General features: G+C 32.2%; 3 protein-coding genes and 1 long non-coding RNA gene across 7 annotated transcripts; 2 read left to right on the top strand and 2 right to left on the bottom strand.

The window, feature by feature from the left end:
- On the bottom strand, positions 1391-3714 carry LOC110264796. The gene is made up of 2 exons (XR_002351012.1): positions 3584-3714; positions 1391-3345 (listed from the first exon to the last, which is right to left on the bottom strand). It is a non-coding gene; the product is annotated as an uncharacterized LOC110264796 (long non-coding RNA).
- Positions 3603-5734, top strand: LOC107609237 (protodermal factor 1). 2 transcript variants are annotated; one of them, XM_016311122.2, is made up of 4 exons: positions 3604-3853; positions 4034-4288; positions 4439-5090; positions 5196-5734. In XM_016311122.2, the coding sequence occupies exons 1-4, from the start codon at positions 3709-3711 to the stop codon at positions 5524-5526; spliced, it is 1383 nt and encodes a 460-aa protein (XP_016166608.1). In that variant the 5' UTR covers positions 3604-3708; the 3' UTR covers positions 5527-5734. The 2 variants fall into 2 exon arrangements, with proteins under 2 accessions (XP_016166605.1, XP_016166608.1); XM_016311119.2 differs by having other exon boundaries at positions 3603-3853; positions 4034-5090.
- On the bottom strand, positions 6873-8838 carry LOC107609817. 3 transcript variants are annotated; one of them, XM_016311856.2, is made up of 2 exons: positions 8686-8838; positions 6873-8395 (listed from the first exon to the last, which is right to left on the bottom strand). In XM_016311856.2, exons 1-2 carry the CDS (start codon positions 8796-8798, stop codon positions 7273-7275), a joined length of 1236 nt encoding a protein of 411 aa, XP_016167342.1. In that variant the 5' UTR covers positions 8799-8838; the 3' UTR covers positions 6873-7272. The 3 variants fall into 3 exon arrangements, with proteins under 3 accessions (XP_016167342.1, XP_020962680.1, XP_016167343.1); XM_021107021.1 differs by having other exon boundaries at positions 6873-8249; positions 8686-8814; XM_016311857.2 differs by having other exon boundaries at positions 8619-8747.
- LOC107609319 (trifunctional UDP-glucose 4,6-dehydratase/UDP-4-keto-6-deoxy-D-glucose 3,5-epimerase/UDP-4-keto-L-rhamnose-reductase RHM1) lies at positions 11478-14389 on the top strand. Its single transcript, XM_016311233.2, has 4 exons — positions 11478-11628; positions 11901-12325; positions 12594-13681; positions 13762-14389. The coding sequence occupies exons 2-4, from the start codon at positions 11911-11913 to the stop codon at positions 14206-14208; spliced, it is 1950 nt and encodes a 649-aa protein (XP_016166719.1). The 5' UTR covers positions 11478-11628; positions 11901-11910; the 3' UTR covers positions 14209-14389.

Here is a 19480-nt window from a genome sequence, read left to right as displayed (position 1 = left end):
TATTAAGTAAAGAGTGTTGCACTTTATGTTTATTAAACAAATCTTAGTTCTCTATTTATTATATTTAATATGAATGATTAAAATTTAAGGTTAATTTTTTTGTTTCTCATTATTTAACAAGTTAAGTTTTAGAGAGAATTACACTCCTTAATTTCTTTAAAGCGCATTAATATTTACTGTATTATTGCGTGTATAATTCATTATTTAAGAGGTGGTCCTTGTAAAACAAGTTATTTTTTATGGCAAGTCCCTTCAAAAAGCTAAAATCAAAGTATCATCTTACTAAAAAACCTAACAGAGTATACAATTTTTAGAAAGCCTAAGGTTCATAATGTTATGATGAAGAGTTAAATTTTGGTAAAAAAAAATGAATATTAATTTTTTTAACAAATTAATAAAATACATCATAACATGCAAAATCGAGAAAAACAATCAATATCAATATTTTATATTAAAAGCTATCCTCAGCTTCTCTACCGGATGCAGCAATACAACACTTGTGCTATTGCAAAGGTAGCACCTTTATTAACAAACACCTCAAAAGCTTTCTGGGTTTTGCTTAAAAAGTTTATCTTGACATGATTCAGTTGTAAAGTTGGTTGAAACAACATACAGGATCAGAGAAAAATAACCAATAGGTCAATGTTTTCCTTTTTATTAAATAATGCTTGCTACATGCAACTTTTCAATTTAAGGTGCATGGTATGGTAAAAAAAAAATATCTTATGGTAAATATCTTATGACATTTGAAGGATCAACAGAGAATCCCAGAGAAAAGTACCAAAGCACCCTTTTCAAAAAAAAGGCAAAAACATTCAGAATCTGTGGATGTGAGTAAGGCTTAAAGCAGCAGTATTGGCAGAGTTTCCAGTTCTTTACATAGAATAATTACCAAAAATAAATTTTCTCATGTGTTACAAGAGAAATATTTAGTGTACTTATTTTACACGACACCATATCGACTCATTTATTATTTAAAATAAGTTGATATGGTATCTCGTGTAAAATAAGTATAATAACCTTCTGCCTGTCCATATAGACAGCTTGAAACCCAGTTGTGTTCTACTGTTATGGGTACACTGTCATTTATTTATACTAGTAAAATAATTGCATTTAGGACCCTCCATGAATTTTCTGCTAGGACAATTGAAACCTTGCAAACTGAAAATGAATGTAAATTTATTATAAGTATTCAAACCATCAGTTCATAGCTGCTGACACAATTGTAGTTTAAATTCTGGAGTTGTCACTTTGAAAAATGCTTTCACTTAATCACTATTCAAGTCTCAAAATTGCATGAGCAATCAACTAAGGTCCCCATAATCATACTTGATGTATAATGCAAGAACTTAAGCAACTTAAAATACCACGTGGTTATGGACAAATCACTGAAACCGACACACCAAAGTAACCATTTGATTTATTCCACATATCCAATGTGATGACACTTCATAATCCTTTAAGGGAAAAGAAAAATAAAGCAATCCACATTCACTACCATAGCAACATTATTGTTCAGCCTCAACTACCCTCTGTCACAGTAATAACTCCCTCACAATTGTAACTTCAGATATTTGGGTCCCTTTTCTCTTGTAGCTTTTTCCCACTTTGAATTGCTTTATCTTAATATTGATGTCATGTGCTTATTAGAAAGAACTGATAGCTAATTAAGTATTTGAATTTGCATGCTAAAATTGTCTTGAGTAATGGTATCAAAAAATTTTAATTATAAGATTAAGATATTAAGGGGAAAAACTAGATTTGAGTGAATAAGATTACTAGTTGTGTGACCTAAACAGAAAATAATACATATTAATCTTTGGAAGGCCTTCTTTCTAAACCAGAAGTTCCAAGGTGAGAAAAATAGATATAAACAGAAAAAAAAGAACATGTAGGATGCAAATTGGCAAATCAAATTGATATGTCAGGGAATTCAAATCCTGCACTGTGTATGTAGCAACTCCTTGTCCAGTTGCAGACCCTTAAATAGAGTTCTGATCTGCAGTTGATTAGTTATTAACCTGTCGAGTTGGGGAATACTATGTAAAAAAAAAAAAAAAATTATCGGTTTTGATTACACCAAGCTTCCACATTATACCATCGTTGCTAATTTACAAGTTTAGATCTCTAAATAGAGCTTATGGGTGTGTTTTACTATTCAAATATACTTAAACTATGAGTTCAGATGAACTCTTGAATTTAATAACCTTGATACTATGAACTTTGACATATCTATATATAAATGCAGGGTGCAATGCATATAGATCTTATGTTGATCAAGCAAGCAATTTCTGAGAAGATCATTTATGGCCATTGACAAATCGTTTCTGGGACATGTCTCCATCAATCCCCATAAATGTAGGGTTGGGAGATTAAGATGCCAAGTCTCTGAAATCATGTTTAAGAGGGCACCCTAATCTAATTGAGGAAGAAAGAGTATGCAACACCAAGCATTTTATTTTTTTTCATATAAAAAATAAAAAACTGATTTGAAGAGAAGTTTTCATCTCATTGTCTGAAAATACAACAAAAGATGGAATGGTATAACCATTTTAAGTTGATTCAACCAATTGCCTCCCATTTCAGTCAAATTAGAGGTCTAAAAGATAAGATTATTGAATAAAATGGAATGGAATGAATTTCATCAAATACCAATCCATTTCATCTTATTTTAAGCCCAAGCAAAATTTAAAATAAATTATACTATCATTTCATGTGGTTAGGCAAAATTACATATGATACTCCCAATTATAAATAGTACACTAACCTCCCTGATATTTAGGTTATAAGGTAGTTGACACCCTTATACTTTATGAAAGAGTATATTATTAAAAATATCCTCCAAAAATTTAGTTAACAAAAATACCCCTCAAAAATGAAAACAACAAAGATATCCTAAAAAATTTTAAAAACGTGACAAAGTGTCTCGACGCAAAGTAAAAACAGATACATACTTACTTTATGTCAGGACACTTTTGTCACGGCTTTAAAACTTTTTGAGGATATTTTTGTCTTTTAAATCTCTGGAGGGTATTTCTTTCAGCAACTAAATCTTTAAAGAACATTTTTTGTGGGGTTACTCTTGAGAAATGTTGCACTTCCTTTATAAACATGACACTGAGTATGTAGTGTGTAATATCACATAACATCAGATCATGAGCGTAATTTATTCAATTATATTCCATGTTTTTCAATCAATTCAAAAATAGATTAACTTTCTTTCTTTCCTTTTTCTTTTTTGGACTTTTAACTCAACTTTCATAATAATAAAATTGAGTAATCAAAGTAAATGGAGGATACCTGCAATTAGTTTCATGATTTATCCCATTGGAGCATCAAAGTTATCTAGAAAAAGCAAATGAACAATTTTCGCACACAATCCGAATGCAGTGTTAGAGATCAACAGGAAAGAAATAGGACTTAAAGAGAGAGAGAGAGTATAGGTTTATGTTAAACTTAATTAATCATCTGTTTCTAAGTAAATGTTGGAAATTTTGGAAATATATGCATTATGGCATGAAGTAGTAAATAGTGTAGTAAATGCACCCTGCAAAAGATCAACTAACCCGCAAACCAATCTCACCTGCTAATATTTACTTCCTTCTCTGAACTTGTTTATATGTGCTGTCCACTCCCCTCTCCATCTCCAAAGCATTTCAAAATCTCTAAGCTAGAGTGTTCCATCTTGGCAGTCACCAGTCAGTGATAATGGAGAGGAAAAGAAGTTATCATGGTTTACTTACCATGTTAACATTGCTGGCTTTGCTTTCTCAGCACCTTGTCATTCCTGTAATATCCACCACTGTTGAAGGCCACAATAAGGCTCCCAAAAAGGGTGTATCCACCTCTCTATGTAATTTCTCTAACTTAAAATATCTATTATACATCATTATTCACGCAAAGTAGTACATATTATTTATAGGATCATAGGCTAACATGAAGCAATTTTATATCTTACTCTCACCTAATAGCATGCATACTATGTTTTTCATTTCTTTTTCATGAAGGCTCATGTTTTCTATTTCTTTTGAAGGCTCACACCATGGTCACCATTCTCATCATCATGGCTCTGGATGTGGAAGCTCAACACCCTCTCACGGAGGTAGTGGAAGCTCTGGGGGTGGTGGAAGCTACAACCCAACCCCATCACCACCTTCAGGTGGTGGAAGCTACAATCCAAGCCCCTCATCACCCTCAGGTGGTGGAAGCTGCAGCCCAAGCCCTTCACCACCCTCTGGTAGTGGAAGCGGAAGTGGAAGTTATAATCCAACCCCATCACCACCCTCAGGTGGCAATTGTGGATCACCACCAGAGGGATCATCTCCAACAACACCATCAAACCCTCCCTCAGGAGGTGGTGGCTACTATGGATCACCACCTGATGAACCTTCTCCATCAACACCCTCAACTCCAGACACACCATCAAGCCCTCCCTCAGGTGGTGGTGGAAGCTACAATCCAACCCCATCACCACCCTCAGGTGGTGGTGGAAGCTACAATCCAACCCCATCACCACCCTCAGGTAGTGGTAGTGGAAGTTATAATCCAACGCCATCGCCACCCTCAGGTGGCAATTGTGGATCACCACCTGAAGGATCATCTCCAACAACACCCACTACTCCAGAAACACCCTTATCTCCAGATGCACCATCAAGCCCTCCCTCAGGAGGTGGTGGCTACTATGGATCACCACCTGATGAACCTTCTCCAACAACACCCACTACTCCAGAAACACCTTTATCTCCAGATGCACCATCAAGCCCTCCCTCAGGTGGTGGTGGTTACTATGGATCACCACCACAAGAACCTTCTACTCCAACGCCCTTAACTCCAGATGCACCATCAAACCCTCCCTCCGGAGGTGGTGGATACTATGGATCACCACCACAGGAACCTTCTACTCCAACACCTTTAACTCCAGATGCACCATCAAACCCACCCTCAGGTGGTGGTTACTATAACTCCCCACCAACTTATGGAGGCTCTCCACCAACTTATGGAGGAAATAGCCCTCCAACACCAATTGATCCAGGAACCAATCCAACCCCACCCTACATTCCTGCCCCATCTCCCTTCACGGGTACATGCAAGTAAGTTCCTTTCACTACACTAGTACACTACACCAACTTTCATGCTATTATATATTGCAACACTGTTATGCAACCTGTTAAGTCCTTTTTTTCTCTAAACTGCAGCTACTGGAGGACTCACCCCGGAATCATCTGGGGATTGCTTGGCTGGTGGGGCTCCTTAGGGAATGCATTCGGTGTCACCAGCATGCCCGGGCTCGGTACAGGTCTGACCTTGCCACAAGCACTTTCCAACACAAGAACTGATGGGTTTGGAGCACTCTACAGAGAAGGGACAGCTTCTTTCCTCAACTCCTTGGTGAACAACAAGTTCCCTTACACAACAGCACAAGTCAGAGACAGATTTGCAGCATCACTTATCTCAAACAAGGCAGCAGAAGCACAAGCCAACCTATTCAGGATGGCCAATGAGGGGAAAATGAAGCCTCGGACATGATATAATTAACTTGGTTTGTGTGTTAGTAGTTTATCGAGTTAAGAGCATTATTATATCTAAAGTTTCTGTTAAGAGTGTGTTATTTAGGTACTTATCAATTATCATGTGTGAATTTACCTTAAGATGGATGATATCAAGGTACTTTAGAATTTAATGTTAGCTATTATGGTTTTATTATATTTGAATAAAAGTTAATATATAGTTATTTTGATAATTCAAGATCCATTCAGAAGATTCAAGTATGAAGTCCTATATATGAAGTACTTATAATTACAGAACTATCACTTCAAATGCCAGAATTCTATAATATCGTTCACCAAAAAAAACTAAGGATTATTCTATTACACAATAGAAGGTGCCAAAAAGAAAAAAATAGACGAGTGAAAAATAATGGGGATCTGCAAGTATTAATTATTAGTATTTGGTAGTTGAAACATGGAAGTTTTCTCATTGAATGAGAGGATTCAACATAAATGGACATATAACCTTTCAAAATGAATTGATTATCTAAATAGGGTAATAATGAACCATCCATACTCAAGACATGACACTTGTTCATACTATATCAATAGCATTCAAGTGATTAGCATGATTGAGTGTGCCCCAAGAAAATATGTGCAAGGTCCATCCTACATGATTGTATCCTAATGAAATCCAAGAAAATGGTTTTGTTGTCAACATATACACAAAAAGCAATTAAAAACAAATGGACCAAGATGCTAGATGGGGTGCCCTTATATGAAATGGAAAGTTCTGAGTCATGTAGTGTGGCACTAGAGACATTGAACAGCTACATTGCCCATTTATGTACCCTGAACAGGAAATGTACAAGGCTGTCGTTTGGTTCAGAGCAAATTTATAAGGGTAGCTAAGCCCTATAAATAAAAGGCAGTCTTCAATAGAAAAGTCGAAAGTATCATTTAAAAAGAAAAACAAGGACACCACCAACAATTGTCTTCAAGTTACCAATTTTCCAAATATGAGTAAGATATTAACTAAGGAAGGGTCCATTACCACTGCAGGTTCACATCACAATAAAGCAATAATTATTTAGGAGAACCACAAAAAAATTAAGAAGGAATCCAAGAACACAAGAGACCCCCCTTTTTTTTAAAAGCTTCTGATGTCAAACAAGTAATGCAAATATAAATCATCAAAATCTCAGTCTGTTAAAACACTTGGAATAATAAATGAATTGATCTGCTTGCTTAAAATTAATGTCTAATAGCCAGATATAGAAAGGTTTATGTTTAATTGATTATTTATTTTGTTGAATAATTAACGGGTGACTTGGAGCTTGAAAATTTCAAGCATGTAGGCAAATATGAAGCTGAGTTAACAATATAGATAACATAAGAGCACTTCTGTGTATATTTTTTTTTTCCTTTTTTTTCTGAATCAATAAAGAAAGTCATACATCCTCTACTAAGAGACTAAGAGTAGCTTCGTATTACTCTCTCCTCCTACATTAAAGCTATCTTCTTATTTCAAATCAACAAGACAAAATTTTCTTCCTAAATTTCATTTTGTCATATATTAAGCTACAAGAAGTGGGTTAAGTGCATTGGCTACACCAATCTAACGACTGATTTTTCTGAATTTCAAAGGCATACCTTTCAAACTGATAACTTCAGACAGTGACACCCAATTAGAAAATTTCAGCCCTTTGGATTGGATACATTTTTCATTTTTCAGGAGATAGCATTAGCAATTTAAACACGAGAGCGCGTCGCAATTCAGGTCTATTCAGCTCATATGAGATTCAAACCACTTGAAGATTTTATCTGAGTGCACACTAGTCATCTCATGATATGCAAATGCAAGGTTTAGCTCCTCCTGGATATGAGGTACAAGATGCTTATCCACCAAGAAATTTTTCTTCTCCTGAAGTACCTTTCTCCATTTTGTTACCCGGCCGTCTTTCTTCATATATCCATTGCGATCAATAAATCCCTCTTTGTGAAAGAATTCGAATAACCTTCGGGAAAGGCTTTGATCAAGACCTGGAACTCTATCTGCTAAAAAGTTTGGTGATAATGGGAGCTCCATGCATTCAACAACATCAGCAGCAATCCCTTTCTCTTTCAAAATCTCCACATATTCATCTATTTTCTGCTGCCTATACAGATCCTTTGGCATGTGAACGAATAGGGTAGGCGGGTAGTTTTCTTCAACATCAAATTTCTCAAACATTCCCTCAGCAATCATGAGGACAATACTATTAAACTTCATAATGGTTGGAAGCAATGATACAAAATATCCCCCAGACGAAGCACCAAGAGCCACCAGGGGAAGTTTCTGAAGCTTCTCTTTACCAACAAACCATTTGATAATGTCTTTGACTACAAACTTTTCCACACCATTATAAGCCCAACATCTTCCAGCACTCGAAATGGTGATCACGGCAAAACCCCGAGCAAGGGCGTTAAGAACAAGCAGCCGTTCTTCGGGCAAACCAACGCAATCAGGGCACTGAGGGGATCGGTCCCAAAAGTTAACGGCACGGCCATCGCATCCATGTGCCAGAAAGAGAACACCTTTAGGTGCTTCAGGCACTTGCCAAATCACATCTGTTCCATTCCTAGTCTCTCTTGTTGGCTTCAATTTCACCACCGAGTCAAAGTTATTCCACTTTTGTTGAGGTATTTCAGAAGCTGAACTTGTTTTCTGGCCATCATTAATTTCATGAGCTAAATTAGGTTTTCCATCATCGTTCTGAAGCACTACAAAAACAATCACTAACACTAGCATCAGCATCAATCCAAGAGAAATGACAAGCAAAGGAACCCTGCAATTCTGAGAACCATTCCATGACTTGGATTTGTAACCACGCTTCATCATGATGCCACAAGGTGATGAAGTCTTCACACTGAATTTACAAAAAAACAAAGCAACAGAAAACAGATACCCAAAAATGAGCTTACTTTGCTTAATTTTTTCACAAATCTTCTTCAGCTATAGACAGTGTCATACATTAATTCAAGTAAAAACCTACTATTTTAATAGCATACATAAAAAAAATTAAAACAAAGGATTTTTCACCAAAATTTTGTTGCAGAATATATGTAAATCCATAATAAAGGGGTACTAACACTAACACATAGTGAATTTCTTGCAGCATTCAGATCAGAAAGAAAGAGAGAGTAGTAACATAATTACATGGAATCATGTGGCGGAACTGAATATTTGATTGGTGTTGTTGAATGTTGAGTTGTGAGTTGAGTTGGGAGCGTTGAATCTGATGTGAAAGAAACTGCATTCAGGTGTTTCATGATGTTACTGTTACAGACTCAACAGTTTTTTTTTTTTGGGTCAGAGTTACAGACTTACAGTTACAAAATGATCATGGGCTTGGGTCCATTCTGGACAAAACAATTGGGCTTTCACTCACATTTATTGGCCACTTAAAATTGGTATCCTTAGTTTCCAAAATATATAATGATGTCCTTGTAGGAGGCCCATTTAATAAATTAAAAGGGCGTTTTAGTCCCGCTCCAATATAAAAAAAAATTAAAAATCTTTTTTTTTTCCCTTTCTTTCATCTCAAACTAAATGGAGATTGTTTAGACTTTAGATAAAATAAGTTTTTATAGGTAATTCTATTATATGCTAATATATGGTGTAATTTTTTGTAGTAGTAATTATAAGAATAAAAGAATTATGTTATTGTATTTTTAGGTGTACAAAGAATTATGTTATTTACGTCAATAATAATAAATATGAGAATGATATAATAAAAAAAATCAATATTAAAAAGAATAAAACTCTACGTCCAAACAAAATTCTTATCCAAATTCATCGTTGTTGTAACAACTTTTCAAATCATGCGCTCTTCTCCTTCTCATTCTCCGTTTCCTTTTCCTTCTCCTTCTCTTTCTCCTCGTATTTCTTCTTCTTTTTTTTTGCAAATTTGTGCAGGTTCTTCTTCTCCTCCTCTTTCTTCTTCTTCTTTCAACGAAGCACACGCAGACTTCTTCTTTCAAATTTGCACAGGTTTTTCTTTTTTCCTTCTTCTCCTCCTTTTAGAGATTATCAATTCAATTCAGAACATCTGCATCCATTCAATTCAAAACAATTCAATTCAATTCATAATGAACCGAACATGTTATTAAAGTGAAACAATTGTATAGTACTAAATGAACGAAATATTATCCATTATATAAAATCAAATTCAAAACAGCTTTCTACATAATGAACCGAACACGTCATTACGGTGAAACAATTGTATAATACTAAATGAACGGAACATTATCCATTATATAAAATTAAATTCAAAACAGCTTTCTGTATAATGAACCGAATACATCATTAAAGTGAAACAATTATATAATACTAAATGAACGGAACATTATCCATTATATAAAATCAAATTTAAAACAGCTTTCTGCACAATGAACCGAACACGTCATTAAGATGAAACAATTCAATTCAGAACACCTGCGTCCATTCAATTCAATTCAATTTAGCAACTGCATTCCATTCAATTCGATTGAAAAAATAATCCATTAGCAAAATGTTGGTGTTGTTGGTGATGACGATAACGAAAGAGGAGAAGAAGACGAAGAAGAGGAGGAGGAAGAGGAGAAGAGTGTGGACGAAGAGGAGGATGTATGCGTGAATTTAAAAGAAGAAGAAGAGGACGTATGCATGTATTTGAAAGAAGAAGAAGAAGAAAAAGTGCAGGGAGGAAAAGAAGAAAAAGTGCGTATAACATGCTCTTTTAATGAGAGTGATTTTTGTTGGTGTTGGACCTACTTGGATAAACTTAAATAAAAAAATACTTGGATATATAACAATCATGATATTTAATATATATTTTATTTCAATTTACATTTTGTAATTTAATTTCAATTTACATTCTATAATAAGTAACACTATCCGTTACTATTTTCATTTGTTATTTTTATTTTTTTAATGACTTGTAGTTATTTAAAAATAATTTATTTATATTTTTTATTTTATTAATTTTTTCAATTTAAGTAAATGTTTTGAACTTATATTTAGTGTTGATACTTTCTTTTAATTTTTATCACTTATGCCAATGTTTATTGGTTTAATATTTATTTACAACTATAAATTTAAAAATATAAGCTTAAAAATATAGCTTTTAACCGCAAATATTAATTACTATCTATTAGGATATTGAAAAATCATTAATATTTAATTGAAAGCAATTTGGGAAAAAGCACGTATAATGGCGCTTTTTTAATGTGAGTGGTTTTTGTTGGTGTTGAACTTATTTGGATAAACTTTGATAAAGTAATACCCTATTAAAAATAGGTAAAAATATTCCTTAAATAATTTGATTCCAATTCATCATGTATTAGCAACGTAATCCTTCATTCACAAGAATAATCAATCATTAGTATTAAGGAGTGGACAAGCATCTTATAAGGACATAAGAAATAATTAAATCTAAATTAAAAGAAAAAAAAAGAATATCATCATATCTTTCATGTACTTGTACCAGAGCAATAATCATAAAAATGAGCAAAGATCTATCTATGATATCGGAGTTGAGAATGATAGAAATAAACAATAAGTAAATAACAATGATGCAACTAACTTAAAAGTTTGATTAACATTATTAACACATTTCAAATATTTAATTATCAGCTATCATATAGTAATAGTAATTTGTGATGAATGCTTGATAATGATTCATTAGCCACGGGCAACACGAGACATCAAAGGAATGACGTCATTGAAACTATTTTATATTTTTATATTAATTACACATTAATATTTGATAGTTAACTATAATCAACATTCAACACAATAATTAGTTTCATGAAGAGCATGCCCTTTTCCATTATTATTATTTAGAGCAAAATATATATCATTGGTCTGCACCAAAGATGGAAAAAAATTGTGGCCAAAATCTCATAATTTAATAATGATAAATAATAAATAATAAATGAATGTCTCGTGTTCCATGAGACTATGAGAGGCATGCACACAATAATAATGAAAAATATAAATAGGGAACATTGTAACTGCATTTCCACCAACTCACTCCCTCATAGATTTTCAATTTTCCATCTTTAATTTCCCTTCTCACCCTCAAAGCCATTTCTCCATCTTTAATCTTCAGAACCTTATGTAAGTTAATCTGAATTTTTTCTTGTGAAAATTATTTACATCAATTGTATTTCAACTCTTATTTAAATAATCACATGCATTTAAATATATTTCTAAGTACATATATTCATTTATTTATGTAACTTTATGCAACTTTTTCCGTGAATGTTTCCCTAGGAAAAAGTAGAGTATGGTATAATGTGAATTCAATAAAAGCATAAGATTAGCATCTTCTTTTATTTATTTGATTTGACTAGAAATTCATTTTGTTACATGATGCAAAATTTGTGCAGAGAAATAATAATGGCAACAAGATACAATCCAAAGAACATTCTGATAACTGGAGCAGCTGGTTTCATTGCATCACACGTATGCAACAGGCTAATAAGAAACTACCCTGATTACAAGGTTGTTGTTCTTGACAAGCTTGATTACTGTTCAAATCTGAAGAACCTGCTTCCATCAAGATGTTCTTCAAGTTTCAAGTTCATCAAGGGAGATATATGCAGTGCTGACATTGTTAACTACATTCTTCTCACTGAGTCCATTGATACCATAATGCACTTTGCAGCACAGACTCATGTTGATAACTCCTTTGGCAACAGCTTTCAGTTCACTCAGAACAACATCTATGGAACTCATGTTCTCTTGGAAGCTTGCAAAGTTAGTGGTGGACAAGTTAAGAGGTTCATCCATGTCAGCACAGATGAAGTTTATGGTGAGAACTAACACTACCATGCACAAATACTTACTTTTTACTCACATATGCATATATGCATCAAATACTGCTATTGTTAATGTTGCAAGTTAAGTTTGAAGAGTGCATGAAATTAGTCTCATATCGAAGAAAATAAGAAAGAGTGAAGTGTTTATAAAATGAGAGACTCAATTATTTTATAATCTTGAAGTTTTGATGTTACACTAAATTGTATCCAATACATGTCTCAATTGTATTTAATACTTGTAATGGTATTTGTGCAACTTAGGTGAGACAGATGAGGATGCAGTTGTAGGAAACCATGAGGCATGTCAACTTCTACCTACAAATCCATATTCAGCAACAAAAGCTGGTGCTGAAATGCTGGTAATGGCTTATGGTAGATCCTATGGTTTACCTGTTATAACAACAAGAGGGAACAATGTCTATGGCCCTAACCAGTTCCCAGAGAAGCTGATTCCAAAGTTCTTGCTCTTAGCCATGAATGGAAAGCCACTACCAATTCATGGAGATGGATCAAATGTGAGAAGCTATCTGTATTGTGAAGATGTTGCTGAGGCCTTTGAGGTCATTCTCCATAGAGGTGAAGTAGGACATGTTTACAACATTGGTACAAAGAAGGAGAGAAGAGTGATTGATGTTGCAAGGAATATATGCAACTTGTTCTCTTTGGATCCTGATACACAAATCAAGTTTGTTGAGAATAGGCCTTTCAATGATCAAAGGTACTATTTGGATGATCAGAAGTTGAAGAGTTTGGGATGGTTTGAGAGAACAACTTGGGAAGAAGGACTAAGAAAAACAATGGATTGGTATGTTAAGAATCCTGATTGGTGGGGTGATGTTTCTGGTGCTTTGATTCCTCATCCAAGAATGTTAACTATGCCTGGAGTTGACAAGAACAATGGCCAAGATAATGCTTCTAATGTTGTTATTATGAACAATTCTAATCAGAGCAAAATGGTGGTTCCAAATGCAAGGAACAATATGAAGTTCTTGATATATGGTGGTGGAGGATGGATTGGAGGACTTCTTGGGAAAGTTTGTGAGAATCAAGGGATACCCTTTGAGTTTGGAAAGGGGAATTTAGAAGATAGGTCACAAATCTTGGTTGATATTGAAACTATTAAGCCAACTCATGTTTTTAATGTTAATGGTGTCATCACTAGTGCATTGAATTTGAAGTGGTTTGAGGCTAACAAAACAGAAACTATTGGTGCTGATGTTGTTGGTGTGCTAACCTTAGCAGATGTCTGCAATGATTATGATCTTCCCATGATGAATTATGTCTTTGGTGGTAACTTTGAAGATAAACCAAATTCTAATGATTCTTTCTACTCTAAAACCCAAGCCAAGGTGAGTTCCAAAAACTATGCATTCTGCTTATAATTCTAATATACTATTATACATGTGAGTCATTTTAAATTTGGTGTTAGGTTGAAGAGCTTTTAAAGGATTATGGAAATGTATGCATTCTCAAAATTCAATTTCCAGTATCCTCTGATCTTAGCAATCCACAAAACTTCATCACTAAGATGACAAGATCTGATAAAGTGGCTAATGTTGCTGCTAGCATCACTGTTTTGGATGAACTTCTTCCAATTTCAATTGAGATGGCACAAAAGAATTTGAAGGGTGTTTGGGACTTAACAAATCCTGATACTGTGACATGCAATGAGGTTCTTGAGATGTACAAGGATTATATTGATCCTTGTTTGAAGTGGAATAATTTCACACCTAAAGAAGAGGTTCAATTTTCTACTCAATACACCAATGGAGTTGATGCATCAAAATTGAAGAAGGAATTTCCTCAGCTCCTATCTGTTAAAGATTCTTTGATTAAATATGTCTTTGAGCCAAAGACAAAAAGCTTACTGCATTGATCAATGCCACAATTATGAATATGCACAGATACATTTATACACACATGAATAATAATAATGTGTCTATCTATGCTCTTTTTTTTTTTCTCCATTTAGTTTTCATTATTGGACTCTTATTTTTGTTAAAGTATCATTATGTCTTGTAAGTTACTTTATGGTCCTTTTTTTTGTTTATTATTTTTCTAACTGTTCATGAAAATAACATCTGAATTTTTTCAGACAAGGCAATAAAAGTGAGCTAGATGTTACATTTGAGGTTTAATTTTTTCTCCTCTGTTTTTTTTTTTCTCAATTCATGATGCATTGTATACATTTAAATCATTACAAAGAAAATGAAATTGTCTATCACTTAGACTTGGTTTGGTAAAACTTTTACTTTTCAAAAGTAGCTTATAAAGGCTAACTTTTAAAAGATGGCTTTATAAAAATTGTAGCATTTATGTTTGGTAAATTAAATTAAAAATAGCTTTCAATAAACACAAGCAACAACCATTGCGTTTGGTAAAATAGCTTTTAAAATTTAAAAATACTATAATAGACATAAATGCAAGCATTAAATTTGAAAATTAGTTAACATATGAGGTTATATTAGACTTTTAAATTTTAAAAAGTACAAGCCAACTTTGAAAAGCTCCTTGTTAGGTACTTTAAAAAACATCCCTAACTTTTAAAAGCTGCAATCACAAGCACTTGGACTTTTTAATTTACCAAACGCAAAATGAGGTGTTTGTGCTTACCTCTCCAAAAAGCTTTATCAAACCAACCCTTAATCAATTAGATGATACTAGAAATATTGCTTCCTATATACTTCTATTATATTATCTAGTTGACTAGTTATTAAAAAAACAAAAGATAAAATACTAAATTGATCTCTACATTTGGACGTAATCCTGTTTTGATTCTTAAAGTTTAAAGTATCTTATATGAATACAAAAAAGTTTCGTTTAGCTTCAATATAATTCTACCATGAGGTCAAAGTTAAATAATTAACGAAATGCCCTAAGTGATAGCAGGGAAATAACAAAGTCGATAATTTAGGCTGCATTTGCACAGACATAAAATCGTGTTTGACAGATGAGACATGGACAGAGACAATGTGTCCAGGGACACTGAATCCATCCTAACAGGAAGGACACGAAGATACTAACAATGGACACAACTTATTTTTCATTTTTTCTTTCATTATTCTTGTTAATTTTTTATAATTATATTTTTTATTATTATATTTTTCGTCTCAAATTTTTTGAATGAAAAAAATAAAAATAAATTAGATTTTCATAATTTGTTCTAGTGTATCACCAAATAGAATATAAGAATACAAAATTTTGTGTCTCTGTCCTTTATGTCTTGTTCTCAATGTCTTGTCTTGTCCTGTTCTCAGAAACAAATGCAGCCTTAGAGAACAAGTACAAGCTCCTGAGGTACAAAATCAATAATAGATGCATCAATACATTTATTTATCATTTTTCTTAATTCTATAGAAAATATTTCATTTAAATTATAAAAAAATGATAAATAAATGTAGTGATGCATCCACAATTGATTTTGTGCCTCTGGAACTTGTACTTGTTCTCCAAATTATCGACCTTAGGGACGGACCTACGTTGATGGAAGAGGGGGCATTTGTCCCACAAGGTTTTAAAGAAAAACTAATATATATATATATATATATATCATTATATTATATTTGTTTTAAAATAAAATATAAAATAATTTTTATGTTTTATGTTAAAAAAATATTTTGTTAAATTTAACATTTAATAATAATTATATTGTTAAATTTGATTTAGTATAAAAATAAAAAATAAATAAATTCAAAAAATAATGATAATTAATTTTATTATATTAGATTATATTAGTTAATTAGCTGATAATTAAATTAAGTTATATTAGCTTAGTCGTCCATTTAAGTAAGTGTTGTGAGTTCGAATTTTGTCTCATATATATAGTAACTCATTGGCCCTATTAAATAAAATTTAAATTTTTGATAATTAATCCTTAATTTGTTGGGTATCGTATGAAAGAAAAATATATCTATACCTAAATTTTATTATATTTTTGCCCCCACAAATAAATTTTTCTAGGTCCGTCACTGCTTGTTCTTGTACTGTTGTTGCGTAAGACATTCTGTTAATTATTTAACTTTGATTTCTGAGATTATCTTAAAACTAAATGAAATATTTTAGATTCAAATATGATATTTTTAAACCTTAAAAACCAAAATAAAATTACGTCTAAATGCAGAGAATGAATTTAATACTTTACCCAAAAACAAAAATACTAAATATTAATTAACCATGTATCATACAACATATAATTATAGCATGACAACACCGGGCCAATTTCCCATGGCATAATGAATTGAGCCCAAACTTGGAGAGCCATAAATAGTAAATACCCAATGATATATGAGTCACCATTAATAATTTAATGTGGTCACTTTTTGCATAATGCATCCCTTTTCTGCATTATGGATGACCTACCATCAAACTCAACCCATGTGAATCCATTTCAAATTACACATCAAGCAACTATAATAATAATTCAAAGTCTATCAAAATTGATTATTTTTAACTAGTACTTTTAACTATAAGTATAATTTTTTTAATCTAACAATTCAATAATATACTTTTAATTTATATTTTTAAATATTACTGGCAAAAAATAATAAATTTTACTTACTCTATATCATTTCTCTAATAATAATATACAAGAATAGAGTTCACTTTATACGTATCACATTGATGAGTTTTTCTTGATTATGGTTTTTCTACTTTTTTTTTTTTTTACATAGTTTTGTTCTAAATGGAATTATTGGGTTTACAATATTTCTACATTGCATTTACCATATAAAAAGTTAAGGCAAAAAAAACATAATTTAAAATAAAAATATTCTTTTATGCAAAGAGAATAAAATGCAAAAATAGAAACCAAAGCTTGCTTCCTTATTGATTTTAATGATCATTCACAAATCACAGAAGACTTATGTGGCTGGTAGCACATGTCTAATTGGGCCCCACCATGCACGTTCCCACCTGATTTTGGGCCAAGAAAAGAGGAGCAACATTGGGTATTTAGTGGGCCATGGAATGGGCCCACTTGGACATTGTTGCATGTTCTGTATCACTGTATGTTCCATGTATCAACAGAAGCAGCAAAGCTTTCAACAAAGAACCCAGACAAAAAAAAAAAAAAAAAGAGCTTTCAACAAAGAACAAATTAATTAAAACCTCAACCATGTGAATGTTTCCTTGCTTTCTTTCCCTTCATCCTTGTTCCATCAAGTTTAGCTTTTTGACTTTACACCCTTAACCACATTAAATTCCCCTCTAGTAATAAGAGAAATATTTCTATTTCTATTTTGTATAGTCATTTTCCATTTAATAATAGATCCAAGAGAAGTATAAAGTATATGTTAATTCAATAATGATGAATACAAATAACTATTGATTCACCAAATCATAATGAATACAAATAATATACCTTTTTGAAGAGAAAAAAAAAATATTAACTATACAATGTTATACCCCCCCCCCCCTTTTTTTTTTCTTTTGGTGTGATTACTTATATAATTGTTTCGTTCCATTTTGTTTCAATGTGGCTAATGATGGTGTCATTTATTTATTTTCTTCCATGTAATTATTATATGCTCATTTTCTAAAATTTAGAACTTTAGATGATTTGTTATTTAATTTGAACCCCTTTTTCCCCTTAGGTGTCTTTGTTATTTTTATTTATGATGCTATTTTTTTTATAGAAGTAAAAATAGTGATATATTTTAATATTGTAATTTTTTTGTATTTTTTAAAATTGTGAAAAGTATACAAATTGGAGGGTCCGATCAAATTTTTAAATTTTTTTAACACAAATCGGACAATCTGATTTTTGTACCTCTAATAAATTGGACGGTCCATTCTAATTTTTATTTCTCTAATTAAATAGTTCCACATTTGAGAATAACACCTCAACAATCTACATTTTAAAAAAATATCATTGCCACTTCAATATTAAAAATAAAAAGTTCACTAGTCATGCTATTTTTTTCTCCACGATATTTTTTAAATTGATGGATCAAGAATTCTAAATTCAATTTAAGAATCAGTTATTAACTAATAAATTATTATATACATAAAATTAAATTTAAACCTTTCCGAAATTAATTGTCTTGCACATAATATGTCATAGAAATAATATTTTTGATAGTATAACATTGTTTATACTCGTATAGGACTAGATTAATTATGAATTAAGTTAACTTGCGTTGGCCGAGTAGTTATTTATTAGTCTATTTAAGTAGGTGTCGGAATTTCAAATTTTATTTTGTGTATACAGTAATTTATTGGTAAATATCAAACTTTTAAAGAGTTCGGATTCACAAAAGATTATTTTTTTATCTATCAAATTTAAAAAAAAACGTAAATAATAAAAAAAAGTTACTAAAATAAAGGAAATTATATGTACTAACATTAATAGGGCAACGTAGATCGGATTGGATATGACAAAAATTTTGATTCAATCCGCATTAAAATTATTGGATCAAATTTAATATCTGTGATGTTTAAGTTTGAATCCAATGGGATCGGATTGAATCTCAGATATATATGCAAAACATGCGTTAAATATCAATTTGGCTCCTGAAATTTAGTTCGATACTCAAAATGACCCTCATAATTTTGTTGGCCCCAATTAGAACTCTCAAATTTGCAATCGTGGCTCCGGCTTGCCCCTGCGATCATCTTCGTCACCGAAATACTGATCTGACGCAATTGCATGACACGGTGGACACTACTTAAATGACGACGCATTGGTTTCGCACCCAAACCAGTTAAAAACCACGTCGTTTCAGTTTTTTTGTGGGTTAAAACTCTCTTTCTTTCCACTACGACGATCATAAGTTGTAAAACATTAAGAAAACCCTTACACCACGTGATTTTCAAAGGGTTTGGACGCGAAACCAATATGCCGTCGTTTAAGTAGTGTCCACCATATTATACAATTACGCCAGATCAGCATTCTAGTGACGGAGATGATCGCAGGGACAAGTAGGAGTCACGATTACAAATTTTTGGTTCTAATTGAGGCCAACAAAATTATGGGGGTCATTTTGAGTATCGAGTCAAATTTTAAGGACCAAATTGAGATTTAACTCGCAAAACATATAAATATTTAAAAAAGATTATTTTTATTAAAAATATCAATAAAATACTATTTTTTGCTTTTTTAAATATATTTACTCTTAAAATATTATTAAAAATATTTTTTTTTAAATAAT

The sequence above is a fragment of the Arachis ipaensis genome, chromosome B07, assembly GCF_000816755.2.
Source record: "Arachis ipaensis cultivar K30076 chromosome B07, Araip1.1, whole genome shotgun sequence".
NCBI classification, from domain to species: domain Eukaryota; kingdom Viridiplantae; phylum Streptophyta; class Magnoliopsida; order Fabales; family Fabaceae; genus Arachis; species Arachis ipaensis.
Note: the sequence above shows the minus strand (reverse complement) of the source record. Positions and strands in the feature narration are given on the sequence as shown.

Excerpts from the sequence above, each read along its gene's own strand:
- LOC107609237 (XM_016311119.2), top strand. The coding sequence starts at position 3,709 with ATGGAGAGGAAAAGAAGTTATCATGGTTTACTTACCATGTTAACATTG. Across the intron at positions 3,854-4,033 it reads GGGTGTATCCACCTCTCTAT|GCTCACACCATGGTCACCAT; the intron begins GTAATTTCTCTA and ends TTTCTTTTGAAG. Across the intron at positions 5,091-5,195 it reads CCCTTCACGGGTACATGCAA|CTACTGGAGGACTCACCCCG; the intron begins GTAAGTTCCTTT and ends TCTAAACTGCAG.
- LOC107609817 (XM_016311856.2), bottom strand. The coding sequence starts at position 8,798 with ATGAAACACCTGAATGCAGTTTCTTTCACATCAGATTCAACGCTCCCA. Across the intron at positions 8,396-8,685 it reads GTTCCGCCACATGATTCCAT|TGTGAAGACTTCATCACCTT; the intron begins GTAATTATGTTA and ends TTGTAAATTCAG.
- LOC107609319 (XM_016311233.2), top strand. The coding sequence starts at position 11,911 with ATGGCAACAAGATACAATCCAAAGAACATTCTGATAACTGGAGCAGCT. Across the intron at positions 12,326-12,593 it reads CAGCACAGATGAAGTTTATG|GTGAGACAGATGAGGATGCA; the intron begins GTGAGAACTAAC and ends TGTGCAACTTAG. Across the intron at positions 13,682-13,761 it reads ACTCTAAAACCCAAGCCAAG|GTTGAAGAGCTTTTAAAGGA; the intron begins GTGAGTTCCAAA and ends ATTTGGTGTTAG.